The following is a 16,995-nucleotide window of genomic DNA, read 5'->3' as shown; positions in this document are numbered from 1 at the left end:
CACCACTACATGTAGCTACATGCTAAGGTCAGGGAAACATGTAATCTTGGTTGCCACTGTTGTTAATTTCTCCTTGATTTTAGATCATGTTCTCACTGCAATATGTCCAGTTTTGAATGTTTTGGTTTAGACGCTTTTATTGGTGATTTTTCATAATAAAAAGTCTCACTCTACTCCATAACAGTCATTCCCAGTCTGCAAGTACACTGCTACATGTAGCTACATGCTAACATCATTAAAAATCACCCAGTAAAAGCTTCTAAACAGAAACTGACATGTTTCAGCAGGAACATGAGCCAAAATCTGGGAGAAATTAACAACAGCAACCAAAATTACATTTCTCTGATGTTAGCAGGTAGCTACATGTACATTAGCACTTTATTTGAAGCCAGAAAATGACTGTAACTGAGTAAAGTGACACTTTCTGCTGTGAAAAGTCACTAATAAAAGCTTCTAAACTTAACCACACATGTTTCAGCAGGAATATGAGCCAAAATCTGGGAGATATTTAACAACAGCAACCAAGATTATTGAATTTCCCCTTGGGGGTGAATAAGGCTGTTCTTATTCTTAAGATTACATGTTTTACTGACACTAACATGTAGCTTCATATAGCAGTGTGTGCAGTAACCTCCTAATTAATGCTTATGAATTGGAGGTAAGGGAGTTATTGTACATGAAATACAAGCTTCATATGCTTTGCTCAGTATGGGCCTTGTAAAGTTGTAATACCACAAGAATTGCCATTCCTCCTTAAGAGATAACATAAAATAAGATAAAACTTAATTAATCCCACACCATGGGGTTACAGCATCTAAAGAATCAGAAGCAAGACAAAATAAAGGATAAAAAATGACAGTGTTTAAACAACGATAAGAATTATTTAACAAAAAATTATTCCGGGTTACTTTGGTTTAGCAAAGACCTGGAAACACTGACCAATCAGAGCAGACTGGCCTTTTGCGGGAGAAGAGCTGAAAGAGACAGCATTTTAGACTGAGGGAGAATAAAGGTGTTCAGCACAGACTGCATGAGGAAAACACAGTGTTCTTTGGACATTAAAGCATGTACATATTTTCAAGTACAATCCCAAAATACACATTTGAACCTGAAAATGAACATACAGTAATAGGTTCCCTTTGACCATATGTCAGTCAAACTGTTTTATGTATTATTCCTGCATACATCTTATGCTTACTGCATGAAATAGAGCAGCATGAAACTAAGAGAGGTAGGCATGTGGGAAAAAAAAGTTCTCCATTCATATCCCACTGTGTCAGTGAAATTCTGGCTCAGTAAGGTATAGTGTAAGATTTAATCATTAATCAGTCATTAATCAGTAAAGTTGATTAAGGATGAAGTTCATATAATGATGTTTTTATGTATTCATGTATGGCAAAACACTTTTACACAAGTTTTGTATTCATGTATTGAAAACACACACACATACCATACCATATACTGCCTGGAAGTGTAATAATAGACACACACACACACAAGGTTTTATATTGCATGAAAGCACAAGGGACCTCATAGAAATAGTCCCCAAGTTCCATATGTTTTTAAAAAATAGTGTGAACCCGAGTTCAAACCTAATGGTGGGAGAGTTTGGGGATTTCCAGGCCGGGGGAAAAAGATTACACCATTAAGACATGCCCGGGCATGTTCAGGCATGTCTGAACAAAGGCAACAAGGCCTGCCACCAGTAGGTTTGGGCCCGGGTAGGAAGGGCTAAAAGGAAAAGGGTGGAGATTCTCTCGAATCTTCACCAGCATAAAAGGGAGAGCTCAGAAAGTGAGTCTTCAGTCTTGCTCTGGAGCCTGACTCATGAGTTGTATGTGTTGAAGCTTGTGAACACATTAAACTCGATTGTGCCGGATTCAATTGGTCTCCAGTGTTTCTCTGAGTACCAGCCAACCGAACCTAAGATACTGAATTAACACAGAGGACGATTTGAAGATAAGGTGAGGACGAGGTCGGGAGCCATCTGGCCCAATTCCAGGCACCGATTTTTGCCTCATCAAAGGTCAATAAGCAATGTTCTCCATTCATTCAAAAACCACTGTCAAAGTGCCCTGAAGCTGTGAGGATAGAATCATGTGTAACTCTGAATGTCACTCAGCACATTACAGGCAAAGAGCGCTCTGACTTTGATATGATGAACATTATTTTCTCACTGCTGCCTTCCGGTTCACAGTGTTTCTACCTTAAGAAGTGGTTTATAAATAAGGACATGCTGTAGCAATAGATGGATACCATTTTTTAAAAAGATAGTATTCACTTTCTCTGTTTGCTTTCTTCAGGGACATGTATCATGGTATTGGACCTTTGGACCCTGAGCGTCTCAACGTGTTCCGCACTGTGAAAGAGATCACAGGTGAGACAGCCTCACTGGGGTCACCTTGGAGAAGTTGACTGAGCAAAACAATATTGTGGTGTGTGTGTCTGTGTGTGTGAATTATGTTGCCTCTGAGGCAGGAAAAGCAAGCTCTGAGAGGAAAGTGGAAAACTGATATTTTTTTTCAGTGAACTCTAAAAGGTGCTCTGGTGGATATTATGTTATTGAGTGTGTGTGTGTGTATGTCTGATAGTTATACATGCTTACTGTAATGCGCCGCTGTGTGTGTGTGCATGCTTTAGTGTGTATTTATTCATTAACTATTAGAGGCCTTAAGGGATGAGCAATACCTCGTATACAAACCCTTTTGTCATATTAAACTGTGACTTGCAGTTGAGCCAAACAGCTAATGGAGTGAAACTGCATTTTCATAATGAAAAACCCAAGCAATAAGAAAGAGCAATGGCCATTCTATCCCAGCCATTTCCTGCTCTATCCCTTTAATGTCATTTCCACAGATCCTGATTTGATGTAATCTGTCATTAAAGGCAAGTGCAACCGGGCCGATTGTGCAGAATATTAAATCCATTCTTTTAATTAGCGTATATTGTCTTCTCCGAACACATTTTTTACACAGAATGGATTCTTGCTTAAACTTCACAGAGGCGGTGCAACTCCATGACCAATGAATGGAGGCAGCAAAGGGATTTTTTCTGTATTTCTGTGCCCACGAATCATATGTTCCTTCATCAAATACGCTCTAGACTCCTCTTCCCTTTTCTTTCATCTCCTTTTCATCATTGTACTGAAAGAAAAATGGCATCCAGAGATAAGTTTACTCATTAGCACATGCTGTTCTCTTTAGGTTACCTCAACATCCAGTCCTGGCCTGAGAACATGACAGATCTGAGTGTTTTTTCCAGCCTGGCAACCATTGGTGGTAGATCTCTTTACAGGTATGTCTTAATGTTACCATCGGTCTAACTTTCTTGGTTGAAGGTGGAGTCCTTGATTCTAAGGGGCCGTACACATGCCGCGTTTTCAGTGTAGACGCCCGGCAGGCGCGCTCAAAGGCCAGAGCGACCCTATCACGGTACAAGCATTCCTGAGCGCCTATTTTTCAGGGTGTGATGGCTGCCCCCCGAGATGAACTGAGTTCATCTTTTGGAATTCAGCAGCGCTCACCACGTCATGTGATGAGGAGCAACCAATTACAGCTGACAGATATCTTTCCCTTCTTCCATAAATAGCAGTCTGTGATAAATATGGAAAAGTTGATTGTTTTGGTTCAGGGCTGCATATCTGTCCCATGGACGAAACAGCGCCTGGAAGGAGATCAGCTCTGCACCAGTGGCGATTGCTCTAAGACTGCAAGGGAAGCTCAGCTTCCCCTAAAATGTCAAAAAAATAAGTGGTCAAATATGTATTGTTGTGTTTACATTTCACTGACTAAATATGCGCTAGAACGTGTTCAACTTTTGTTCAGAATCAGCTACTTATCACAGGTCACTGACGCGACTTTCTTCTCATTCATTCCTGTAGCGTCACAGTGCATTAAACAGTGGAAGCTCAGCATCCAAAGACTTCAATGGGGAAGCATAGAGTGGGTTGTTCCACTGCAGCGAAACTAGACAGTCATTGGATAAATGCTCGGTTTTGACCTGCCCATCAGACGCTCAGCGTCTCTGGGGGTCTATGGGGCAGTGGGCTGGCCTCGGCTGGCCTGGACGCTGGGCTTCTGCATGATGATTGGATGATCTGTCTGAGGCTGAATCCCTTTTTGATTGACAGCGAAATGAGCGAATCAGCGATCTTGAAATATAAACCACCGGAGTATTTTTCAAGTTTCATTTCATTCCATTGTTCCAAGTTGATCTGGAGACTTTTCCAATCCTCTTAGTGACTTTTTCTTTGTTAAAAACGACTAGCGACAAATCTAGCATCTTTTTCTGGTGTTATTGGAGGCTGTACTCATGTTTGGAGACTCTGACTTCTGTCGCTCTGCAGTTACTGTCCCCAACGAGCAGCGGGTGCTGTGAGCCCCTCCACCGTCCCAAAGCACTCACAGGCGGACACACTAGCCTCGCGCAGCAGCCCCAGAGGGTAGAATTTACATATAAATAAACAGAGACATTTTATAATGGAGGCCGAAAATGAGCTTCCCCTCCTTGAAAGACCAGCAGCCGCCACTGCTCTGCACTCAGGATTTCGGGTAAATAGGCTATGATACCGTGGTGGTTAAGGTTGCTTAGCAACCTTAGACGCAACCTGCTGCGCTCCAGCACCTGACCTTGCGTTTTCCAGGCAGTTAAAGGCGCAGCATGTGAACGGCTACTCATCCAACACAGATTTTTCAAATTTAGCAGATGTCACCCTACGGTCCATTCTGTATGTGTGCTGAAAAGAAATCAGGTGTTCATACTGGACTTTGTTTTGGAGTTTCCTGTTTGTGTTTCTTGTTTCATGTCATGATTCATGTTTAATCTGCTTCCTGTTTTATTTTGTAGATTCTCTCCTCATGTGTCCTGCCTGCTTTTACTTCCTGTCTTTTGTGTGTTTTCTCACCTGTTTTCTGTCACACCTGTCTCGTTAGTCCCTCCCTGTTCCCAGAGTCTTCCCTTCACACCTGTTCTGTACAGCGTCATTGCTCGCAAGCGCTCTGATTGGTGTACACAGCAGTAAATTATGAACCTAAAATAACAGATACCATCCTGGCGTAAAATTATTTGATATATACTTTAATTTTGTAGTGGCCCATGTCCTATATGCTAACATTGAGTGGGTTTTTGACCTATACTGCAGCCAGCCACCAGGGGGCGAGTGAGTTGTTTTGGCCTCATCTTTGGGAAACTTTCATGTTGTCCATCTTTATGATGATACAGTCTGTGGTCCCCCCCATAATGCCCTTAAAAAAAGACATTTCCATCATAAATTGGCGCATGACAAAAATCCACCAGGATGTGGAAATGAATGAAATGAAACCCCCTGCTTCATTTACCACACAACAGTATGCTGGCTACTCTCGCCCACAAGGAACGGAGCTACACCATGGTAGTAATGTATGACAAAGATATTACCAGAGCTTCGGAGGGAGTACTGATGGGAGGGGTATGTTTGTTTGGAGTTGAGTTAGAAAATCTGCAATCTTTCTCCAGAATTGTAGACTTTAAACTCCTAAAATCCCTAAAAACAACAACAACAACAACAACAACAACAACAACAACAAAAAACATATTAGGACTCAAGATTCAGTGTTTGCTTTACCTCCTGGGCCCTCTTGTATGGCATGCACATATGCAGGCAGTTAAGGACTTCAGTGACAAGTTGAGTAACACATTTAATTTTAAACTTAAGTGTCACTTTTTACATCTTTGAGTCAGATTACACATGCATCATTTACTTATATGCAGATGACATGCTCATATTATTGGGGGTGCTTTCTCAGAAAGACCCTTATGCCGCTCTCTTTTTCTTGCTGTTCTGCTATATTTGGATGGCCACTGTTGGGGCTAATGAGCCTGCAGGCCGTGTCGCTCTGCACAGAGGCTCTTTGAAGAGCTGCTGTCAAGCAGCTTAGCCCTGTTTTGATAACGGCTTCTGTGTTCGCTTACAAGTGATGGATCCGATAGTGCTGGCAGTCAAAGGAGATACCGCCTTGTAAACACCAGTGATGAGCCTGTAGCTCAGCAATGTTTCATTCAGAGCTGGAGCAACCTCCTTCTGCATCTTCCTCCTCTTTTTCTTAGTGCTTTACTCCTTTCTTTTTCCTCAATTTTAACCATCTTTTAAAAACCTTGTTGCACCCGTCAAGCTCTCCTCTTGATCTCCTTTTGTCTGGCTGTTAGCTCTCCCCTTCCTCCCATTCCTTTGGCACCCTTTCCTTTCTTTGTTTCTCACCACATTTCTTCTCCTGACCTCATTCTTTAAAACCATGCATCTTCACTTTATGCTCATTTTTTGATATATTCTTCCTCCCTTCTTTCCCTCATTTTATGTTCTCTGTCTTCATATCTACTTCCTTCTGATTTCTCATGATCTCTCTCCTCTCCCTCCCTTTTCTCCTACAGTGGAAGTGGTATTTCTCTGTTGATCTTGAAGCAGCGTTGGATCTCATCCCTTCAATTCCAGTCGCTGGACGAGATCAGTGCCGGAAACGTTTACATCTTCAACAACAGCCGCCTGTGCTTCTACAACACCGTCAACTGGACGTCGCTCTTCCGGACACCGAGCCAGAAAGTCCTCATCCGCAACAACAGGGATCCAAAGGAATGCAGTGAGTAGTTGTCTTAAAAACTCTGCACACTCTGAGCAATATTGCAACATGTTTAGACGTTTGTAGTATTTGATTACATTTTCATTCAGGATGTCAGATGCCACTAAGCAGAAGTTATAAGAACAATCAAGCGGGGCTCAGTTGGCTCTTTGTCTTCCACTTGGACTTGTAAAGTTAAATTCTATGGTTGCAAAGTTGCCTTGTTGGTTGAAAAAAAAACTATTTGGGGTTTGTGCTATCAGCCACATTAAAAGAAATTGTCATTGTTTTCAGTTTGGGAATTTTAGAGGAAACTCACACGTGCTGATACACACTATAATTCAGTACACATGTTTTATCTTAATTCACAACCGGTGGTAACCAAACACCTATTAAGTTCCCCCTGTTCTCTTATTTTCTTTCATATTAGACATCTAATTAATTCCAAACTCCCCGCATATCTCTGCAAAACTCTGTCCCGGTCTTACACACTGACATGCCGGTTTCTAAGGCGACTGTGTCACCGGCATCGTTTGCTCCTTGGCCATGAAAGCCCTTATTCAGCTCGCTGTGAGGAAAGTGCTTAATGCGTCATGCACAGAGGTGGATTAAGCTCACTGCTAGCCACAGGGAAGCGGAAACCTGATGGAATGATGAATAGTCTACATGTGGCTTCAGCTGCAGATGGTGGAAAATGACTGCACAATGTTGTTCAAGGAGAGTGTGGAAATGTCTGACAGATAACACTGGGAGGAAATATCACTACAGCTTTGTAATTAATTGCAAATTATGTTCTTATGTCTGAGTAACCAGACAGAGATAACTAGAAAACAAAAGCATGAACCACCGTAGTTTTTCTCAGCCCTGCCAAGCTGCAGTTGATATCATTAGCCAGTTAATGAGTGTGGTGTATGTGTGTGTTAGAGATCAATCGATGGGGCCTTACACGGCCCTCTTCATTAGGCTCAACCCCCTGTCTACCATTGACTGCTCGGCTGTTGACAAAGGGCCCCCCCCACCGGGTGACACACCCAGGGATGTGGGTGTCACTCACCGGATGGAGGACGTGCCGAGTCTGATGAACAGCATTGATTGTTGTGGTTTCGACTGGAAAAAAAGGGCTAAGGGTTTTGGTTGGGGGCAGTCTTTAATGACAGATGTGTGGGGAATACCAAGTTTACTCACACGGCTGGGCAGCTCCTTGGCTAGAAAACACATACTTACACACATACTAGATAGTGCTGTCGCAAAATTTAAGGAAAAGATTACTCCGTCGTTAAATTCAATACCAAGTCCCTCAGTAACAGAGGCTTCCTGTACCGACTTTGATCATTTTGTCGATAGCGCCGTAGGCTCGCTGCGAACAACACTTGACTCTGTAGCTCCTCTTAAAAAGAAGTTAAAAAAGCAAAGAAAGTTCGCTCCTTGGTATAACTCTCAAACCCGTAAATTAAAACAAATTTGAAAGGAATTGGCAATTAACCAAACTGGAAGAATCTCGTTTAATCTGGACAGACAGTCTCAAAACTTATAAGAGGGGCCTCCGCAATGCCAGAGCAAACTATTACTCAGCATTAATAGAAGACAATAAGAACAACCCCAGGTTTCTTTTCAGCACTGTAGCCAGGCTGACTGAGAGTCAAAGCTCTATTGAGCCTTGTATTCCTTTAGCCCTTAGCAGTAATGTTTTTATGAGCTTTTTTAATGACAAAATTCTAACTATTAGAGGTCACATTCATGACCTCCTGTCCTCAGATAGTACCTATCTAACCTCAAACACAGCTGTAAAACCTAATATATATTTAGATTGCTTCTCCCCAATTTCTCTTCAAGAATTGACCGCAGTGATTTCTTCATCTAAATCGTCAACGTGTCTCTTAGACCCCATCCCAACTAGGCTACTTAAGGAGGTCTTTCCTTTAGTTAACACTCATATATTAGATATGATCAATATATCCTTATTAACAGGCTATGTACCACAGTCTTTTAAGGTAGCTGTAATTAAACCTCTACTAAAAAAGCCCACCCTGGATCCAGAGGTGTTTGCCAACTATAGACCGATATCTAATCTTCCCTTTATGTCAAAGATCCTTGAGAAAGTAGTCGCAGACCAGGTGTGTGATTTTCTCCATGATAATAATTTATTTGAGGAATTTCAGTCAGGATTTAGAGTGCATCATAGCACTGAGACAGCACTAGTTAAAATTACAAACGACCTTCTGATTGCTTCAGACAAAGGACTTGTCTCTGTACTTGTTTTATTAGATCTTAGTGCGGCGTTTGACACAATTGACCATCAAATTCTACTGCAGAGACTGGATCACTTAATTGGCCTAAAAGGTTCTGCACTGCGCTGGTTTAAATCTTATTTATCTGATCATTTTCAGTTTGTTGACGTTCATAATGAATCATCCTTACGTACTAAAGTTTGTTTTGGAGTTCCGCAAGGTTCTGTGCTCAGACCAATCCTATTTACTCTATATATGCTTCCTTTAGGTAACATCATTAGAAATCACTCTATAAATTTCCATTGTTATGCGGATGATACTCAGTTGTATTTATCGATGAAACCAGAAGAAAGTAATCAATTAACTAAACTCCATAACTGCCTTAAAGACATAAAAACTTGGATGAGCACCAATTTCCTGATGTTAAATTCAGACAAAACTGAAGTTATTGTTCTTGGCCCCAAACAACTCAGAGACTCTTTATCTGATGACATAGTTTTTCTAGATGGCATTGCTCTGGCCTCTAGCACTACCGTAAAAAACCTCGGAGTAATATTTGATCAAGATTTGTCTTTTAATTCTCATTTAAAACAAACCTCATGGACTGTGTTTTTTCATCTGCGTAATATTGCAAAAATTAGGCCTATCCTGACCCGAAAAGATGCAGAAAAATTGGTCCACGCTTTTGTTACCTCTAGGCTGGATTACTGTAACTCTCTATTATCAGGTAGCTCTAGTAAGTCCTTAAAAACTCTCCAGCTAATTCAGAATGCAGCAGCATGTGTACTAACAGGAACTAAGAAACGAGATCATATTTCTCCTGTTTTAGCTTCGCTGCACTGGCTCCCTGTAAAATCCAGAATTGAATTTAAAATCCTTCTGTTAACTTATAAAGCTCTAAATGGTCAAGCTCTGTCATATCTTAGAGAGCTCATAGTGCCATATTATCCCACCAGAACACTGCGCCCTGAGAACGCAGGGTTACTCGTGGTCCCTAAAGTCTCCAAAAGTAGATCAGGAGCCAGAGCCTTCAGCTATCAGGCTCCTCTCCTGTGGAATCATCTTCCTGTTACGGTCCGGGAGGCAGACACCATCTCCACATTTAAGACTAGACTTAAGACTTTCCTCTTTGATAAAGCTTATAGTTAGGGCTGGCTCAGGCTTGCCCTGTACCAGCCCCTAGTTAGGCTGACTTAGGCCTAGTCTGCCGGAGGACCCCCCTATAATACACCGGGCACCTTCTCTCCTTCTTTCTCTCTCTCTCTCTCTCTCTCTCTCTCTCTCTCTCTCTCTCTCTCTCGTATTCTGTTACTGCATCTTGCTAACTCGGCCATTCTGGATGTCACTAACTCGGCTTCTTCTCCGGAGCCTTTGTGCTCCACTGTCTCTCAGATTAACTCATATCGCTGCGGTGCCTGGACAGTGTGACTTGTGAGGCTGTGCTGCTGCCGTCGTCCTGCCAGATGCCTCCTGCTGCTGCTGCCATCATTAGTCATTAGTCATACTTCTACTGTTATTATACACATATGACTATTGTCACACATGTATACTGCCAGATATTAATACATACTTTCAACATATTGTACCACAGTAGCCAGAACTATAACTATAATATTATTACTTTCAACAATGTTGTTGTAAGCTACTGTCATTACCTGCATCTCTCTCTCTCTCTCTCTCTCTCTCTCTCTCTCTCTCTCTCTCTCTCTGTCTCATTGTGTCATGCGGATTACTGTTAATTTATTATGCTGATCTGTTCTGTACGACATCTATTGCACGTCTGTCCGTTCTGGAAAAGGGATCCCTCCTCAGTTGCTCTTCCTGAGGTTTCTACCGTTTTTTTTTCCCCCCGTTAAAGGTTTTTTTTGGGGGAGTTTTTCCTTATCCGCTGCGAGGGTCCTAAGGACAGAGGGATGTCGTATGCTGTAAAGCCCTGTGAGGCAAATTGTGATTTGTGATATTGGGCTTTTTAAATAAAACTGATTGATTGATTGATTGATTGATTGATTGACTTACACACAAATTTCAGGAAACACTTTTCTCCAAGGTATGAATACACATAGATACACACACACTAGGGCTGTGTTCATTGTTCAGCAGGTTTTTACTGGAAGCTGAATTATCCGCAGAGGTCTCCTCCTCTCCTAAACAAACAAACCAGGTGATCAAAACCGGTAAAAACACTGAATTTAGCAGTTTCACGTTACAAATAAGTGTTTCTCTGATGCTGCTTGGCTCATCACAGACAGCCAGCTCACCCAGCACCTGCTAATGTGTGCTGACATTTTTTCTTTGATAACTTAAGATCCAAACATTCAGGAGGTTTTTACCAAAGCCAAATTATTTACAGAAGTCTCACACTGCGGACACTGCGAACGTACAAAACGAGGCCTGAAAGAGTTCCCACGCAAAAGTAGTGATGTATAAAAACAGACTTAATGGTAGAAACCCATGTTTGTATTTTGTTGATTGATTTATTAACGTCCTTTCTCTCCACAGCTCAGCAGCGAATGGTGTGTGATCGGATGTGTTCAGACGACGGGTGCTGGGGCCCAGGGCCCGACCAGTGTCTTTCCTGCCGATACTTCAGACGAGGCCGCACCTGTGTGGAGTCCTGCAACCTCTTTGACAGGTGAGGAGTCCAGTCACACAGCCTATTTTTTTAACTCTTGGGAGATTGTTGTTTGCATGATGCTGTTTAAATCAATCTAAAATGAAACCATAAGACCCAGAGCATTTTTTATTTTAGCAGCAGAGAGCTAAGGCTTCTGTCTTTCATGTCATCATGTTGTGTGCTTGTGTGACATTACATGCGATGCAAATCCATGCAAAAATGCAGTTGCGCCAGAGGACTGATTAGAGAAACTATCAAAACGCATTTGCACTCTGCTCATAGAAATGAGCATATCTCAAAAACTAAGTAATGTACATAGTTTAAATAATTTATGGAATGTAAGGACATTTTTTTAATGTTTCTACATTGAAAAATCTTTTGGAACAAATTATTTTGTGTACTTATTTTGTCAAAAATGCTGAAAACTGTTTTTTTTTTAATTTATGACACAATTTTAGTACTTTTATCAATTATTATGGTTTTCTGACACACATTACCTCTCAGCTTCATTTGTACAGACATAAGGGATATAAAGCATTTGAAAATACCCCAAGAAATGATATCACAATAAGCAAAAATACCAATGTTCAAAGGGTTAAATAATATAATTTTGATGCATTCTGGGCAACTTTATTGTCCAGTTGTATGTTTGAGCTGATCTGACACAAATCTTTAAACGTGACTCAAAAACGAGCATTTCCCTGAATGTCAGATCATTATGCTTTCAGGAGAGTGCATTAATTCCCCTGCAAACAGCCATACATGACAAGCAGAGGAAATAAAATCAATTTAAACAGCTTTGATGCATGAGAATGAAGTCAAAGCATTCTCAAGGGCTCTGGAGGAGGAGAGTCTAATTGCAGATTGGCATGAATGTAATGAGATGAACCAATAAGGAATTTCACTCTGCGAACAGTTAACGTGAACAGTTAAAGGAACATTTGGCTGCATGTTACATTCAGAGTCTAAAATCAATTTGAATATATTGTTAAAGGGTTATATTTTATTGCAAATTGCCCATTTGGGCTGACAGACAAGAGTGTTTACTGCTCTGAACTGTGAAATGACTGACATTTGCGACAAAGGCCCTTAGAGTGTCCTCACAATCCACTGATGTTCTGTTTTCAGCGTGCATAATTGCATTCAGGTCATTGCTTTATGCCGCCAAGAGGCACATCAAAAAGATCACTGCCAACTCACCTGGGGAGAAACACTTCTTTGTAAATGTAGTTTCCAGTCTTTTGTGCTACTCTTGAATGAACGTGGAGATGTTGTGAATCACAACACTTGAAAGCATCCATCTAAAATAAGACCGTACCGGCAGCGTCTGCCACAAGATAAATATGACTTTCTTGCAAGCAGTGATGTCAAGCCTGTGTTCTCCCCGGGGGAAGAGGAGAGAGTGCACGTATGTGTGCAAGAGAGGGTGTGTGAGAGCGAGCAACCCTCGGTCATGTTGACTTGTTGCCGGTCCTTTTTCCCAGCACCGTTAGTGGGAGGGAGGCTTTGAAGTTGCCGGGAAAAACAGCTCACAGCAAAGGCTTTGAAGAAGACTGGTGAGGATGAGGTGCGTGGCAGGGAGCTGCTGAAGCACACTTGTTTCCTATACTGTAAATACAGTCAGTCACTGTGATGCATTGTAAGTAACATTCGACGGACCTCCTTCTTGCTTTGTGTCGCCGGCCTGAATTGTGGATCTGAAACGTCCATAACCTGAAGGTGTGCCTGACTGAAAGAAGTCACCACCTGCTGAGCACCATGTATCTCTGGCAGATAAAGGGAGGCTTTCTTGAGATGGAAACCTTGGATAACGTGTGTTATTCCCTCTGGTGACTGCTACTTTATGCTCTCTGTCTCACTCAAGCCAATACAAAAGTTGATTTCTACTGCAAAAATGCCCCAGGAGCACTCACTGTAATAAAAGAAGTGGACGTATCCAATGTGATGTCACTCAATGGATTGTAGATTCTAGTTTTGAAGCTTTAAATCTGGTATTTTGGCCATTGCCGTCTTGGATTTTTGGAGTCAGAAGTGACCATATTTTGACAACAGGATGGAGCTGTGGAGGAGCCAGGGTTGGATCTTGAAACTTGCAACTGAGACCATAAACTCAACAGAAAAATGTTTACTGAGGGAGTAATTCAAGTGAGAAGTAGGGTCATCTTCTTGTAGATTTCCAAACAATCTGACTTCTTTATGCAACCAGTGGAGCCGCCCCCTCCTGGTCATTGGAAAGAATGCAGTGGCTTCACTTTTCAGACCAAAGATGTAAGATTACACTCTGGTCAGTGGTTTACTGAAAACTGGCCCATGCACTTAACCCCTGAGCTTGTCTGAGAAGAACTAAATGAACTAACTCACTATTTTTGAATATCAGTGTGCAACCCTGTTCTGTGGAAGATAAACGAGGTGCGGACTGATAGGAGGAAATCGGTGAGTGCTGGACGGAGTAGTGAATGACAACAACCCTGCCCACATAAAAGAGTACTGTCTGCAGTGGAAACGCTCAGCGGACCTAGGGTCTAGGTGTCATGTCTGAAGGGTTACTTTTGGTTCCAGAGGTACCATACTGAAAGTGTTTGGTGGAAACTGGGCTTAACAGATTTCATTTGGACAACCAGAGTCCCGACATTTATTATCTGAAATCTCTCGCAATCAGACATTGATAAAGTGGAGATGGCATGAACATGGAATGCACGTTTTACAGCGCAAGTTAGAAATGAGTAAATCCTTTTAGACCTGCAGGACCATCTGCGATCCTCACTCACCCTCGGGGTGCATCTTTCACAACAGGATATTGGATCATAAATACTCAAGGTATCCTCATACAATTGTAGGTATAGGTATAGATAATGTTTCGGCATGTAAAGTTCAGTGGGCTGGGTTTAGGATGAGAAACATGGTGACTATGTACCTTAAGATAAATCTAAGTTCACTAAGTTTTACATGGTTCCAAACCCTGGTCTACTGTATGAAAGTCCTGTGTTGTTTGTCTCTGTGTGCGGACTTTTGGTGTATGTATATATGTACGAACTGTGCATGTGGACACCCTGAAATATTAAATGTTTAATATTTGAAATCAGTATGGCCAGGTTGGACTTCAAGCATATTAGGGGATGTTAGAAACATTTTTATCATACCTTATGCCACAGGAAAATCTGGCAAGGTCTTCTTTAGAACCAACAAAAAAGTCAGGGCTTTGCTGACGATTGTTCGGATTCCTAAGGGAATCGGGCCAAAAATCATCTTATTTCTCCCCTAGTGTGTATCGGCATAACTAAACCCCTTGATTAGATCTCAGAGAATATATTAAGAAAATAGAGCCTATTTACCATGTGAATAAGACTACAACAGGACATAAAAAGAAGAAAGAAAGTGAATCAGAAGAGGCTTTAAATTCGATCCTTAAAATGTCCCTAGAGAGCAAAGTTTCAGCCTTTAGTAGAGTATTAAATTAATTCTAAGAATAAGCATGAAATCTGCTGGTCTTTTGTCCAATTTAGGTTTAACTAGCCTCTTTTCCATAGAACAAAACTGATATCTCACCACTATCTCTTATAGTCGACATAAAGAAACAAACACGGATCACTGAAGGACTTGAGCACAGTGGATAGAATAAATTTAAATAGTTAGAGTTATTGGCATCTTAAGTTCTAGACTAATACTGCTACAATAAAGAATGGTAATTTTTTTAATAAGAGCTTAGTTGTGAATGAAATATACAGTAGCAGTGCTTATTATGTCTCTCAGAAAGAGAGGACGAGCCTGTTCTGTTTCACAGGATACAGTGTTTGGTGCAATAACTGTCTCCAGTAATAAAATGGTAAACTTTATCTCAGGATTTATGAGTGGTGGCTGCTGCATGTCTTAATATACCTCCACTTTAATCTAGTTCAGACAGAGAGAGACTGTTTCAGCCATTTCTTATTTTACAAGACAGTAAAAAGGGCAAAAAAAGGACCATGCTTCAACACAGACAGCCAGGTATGAACTTTAAAGGTAATTCTGTCCTCAATCCTGATGCCGTGATATTTTTAGTTTGAACTGACTGACTAACACTGTAATTTAAGTGTTGAAATCTAGTCTGGTTAATTTCTACTGAAGATTGGTAGAGCCAGGAGTAAAGGGAAAAATCAGAGAGGAGGAAACTGTTTTATATGTATGTTTTGCATTTGAAAAATAAAGTTGAAAATGTCAAGAATAAAGTCAAAGTGTTGAGAATAAAATTGAAATGTAGAAAAAAAAGTCAGATTTTCAGTATTTATGCCGGGCATAAGAAAGAGATTTTTATAGATATATTTATATGTATTTGTATTTTAGAATGAAGTCAAAAGGTTCAGAGTAAAGTGTCATTAACACCGGTTGGCTAATGGCCATAAATGACGACTATTGGTCGACTTGGAAAATTCTTAGTCGGGGGCAGCCCTAGTTCTATTAGCATTTGTTAAGTTTTCAGATAACTGAATGTGGTGCACTGTAAGAAGAGTGTATCATTTCTTTTTTTCTGTGGGATTTTAATAAATTGACTCTGGGAAGTTTTGTTGTTACCTGGTGTTGAAAAATGTCTATGGAGGGAAATACCATTATCGTTGTCAGTAGAATCTAGATTATATGACCCAAAGATTATTCTATGGATACAAACAAAAGTGTATTCTAAATTGTTGGAGAAATAGCTACTTATTTTCACCATGCTAATAAGCAAGCTGCTAACTATGCTTGTTAAGGGGGACCATAGTGTTTCAGTATGACAGTATGGTATCATCTGCATAGAGTGTAATGTTTTGACACTGGTACCTGCTTCAGTGGTATCTCACAGGTTAGGGAATGATTGGGTTTAGTTACTGTAAATGGGGTTCCACCCTATGTAGACTTGATTGACTTGATATCTGCCGTTGTTCTGAATCTTTTGTATTGGACTGTGTATCTCTACATAATTTAGCGTTAGCTCATTAAATATGTTTCCAGGTTGGTGATTTTAGACCTTGAGATTCCTCAGCTCGCCCCTCGTTATATGTCTTCATTCTTAATGAGGAAAGGCGCTAATTCCCTTTAGTTTATACTGCTGTTGAATAAAACAAAGGAGGAGCAAAGGAGTGCGAGAGGGGAAAAGAAAACGTCTGAGATGGTGTCCACTGGGGTTGGAGGAGGAGGAAGGAAGCGGATTAGGAAGGCATTGAAAGTGTTTAATTAAAAAAGTTGCTCTGGTGGGTTGGCTATGCTTTGGTTTGCTGGAGGTTTGGAGGTCTGAATTGTAGCCACAGTCCTGCTTAAATTCTGCTAAAACAGGGCTAATCCCCCATCAGGCCATCCCCCGATGGGGCCTTGGTGCACACTTCCAGCCGTGAAGGGGGCCAATCAGGAGGAACGGCTTTGACGGAATGGAAATGACCCTGGAGAGCACCGCTGCAGAGGTCTTTGTCTCTCACCCATTCTCCACCATGTAGTTTTTTTCTCCTCGACCAACAAAAGAGATATCTCTCCACTGCCTGGGCCCTTTTCTCAAGGATTCCCCTGGACAGAGCTTCCAGGAGAGAAATCTAATTTATTTTGGAACAAGGGAAAG

At 41.2% G+C, this 16,995-nt stretch overlaps 1 protein-coding gene across 5 annotated transcripts in view; it reads left to right on the top strand.

The window, feature by feature from the left end:
- LOC117249751 (receptor tyrosine-protein kinase erbB-4) overlaps positions 1–16,995 on the top strand; it is a 442,892-nt gene that overhangs the window by 308,592 nt on the left and 117,305 nt on the right. For all 5 annotated transcript variants that reach the window (XM_078165992.1, XM_033615451.2, XM_078165991.1 and 2 more), the window contains exons 10-13: positions 2,304–2,377; positions 3,204–3,294; positions 6,406–6,611; positions 11,318–11,450. In XM_078165992.1, coding sequence (XP_078022118.1) covers positions 2,304–2,377; positions 3,204–3,294; positions 6,406–6,611; positions 11,318–11,450 — 504 coding nt within the window. The remainder of the gene's footprint in view (positions 1–2,303; positions 2,378–3,203; positions 3,295–6,405; positions 6,612–11,317; positions 11,451–16,995) is intronic.

This window comes from Epinephelus lanceolatus, chromosome 24 (genome assembly GCF_041903045.1).
Source record: "Epinephelus lanceolatus isolate andai-2023 chromosome 24, ASM4190304v1, whole genome shotgun sequence".
Lineage (NCBI taxonomy): Eukaryota > Metazoa > Chordata > Actinopteri > Perciformes > Serranidae > Epinephelus > Epinephelus lanceolatus.
The sequence above is the reverse complement of the archived record's forward strand: the minus strand, read 5'-3'. Positions and strand labels throughout refer to the sequence as shown.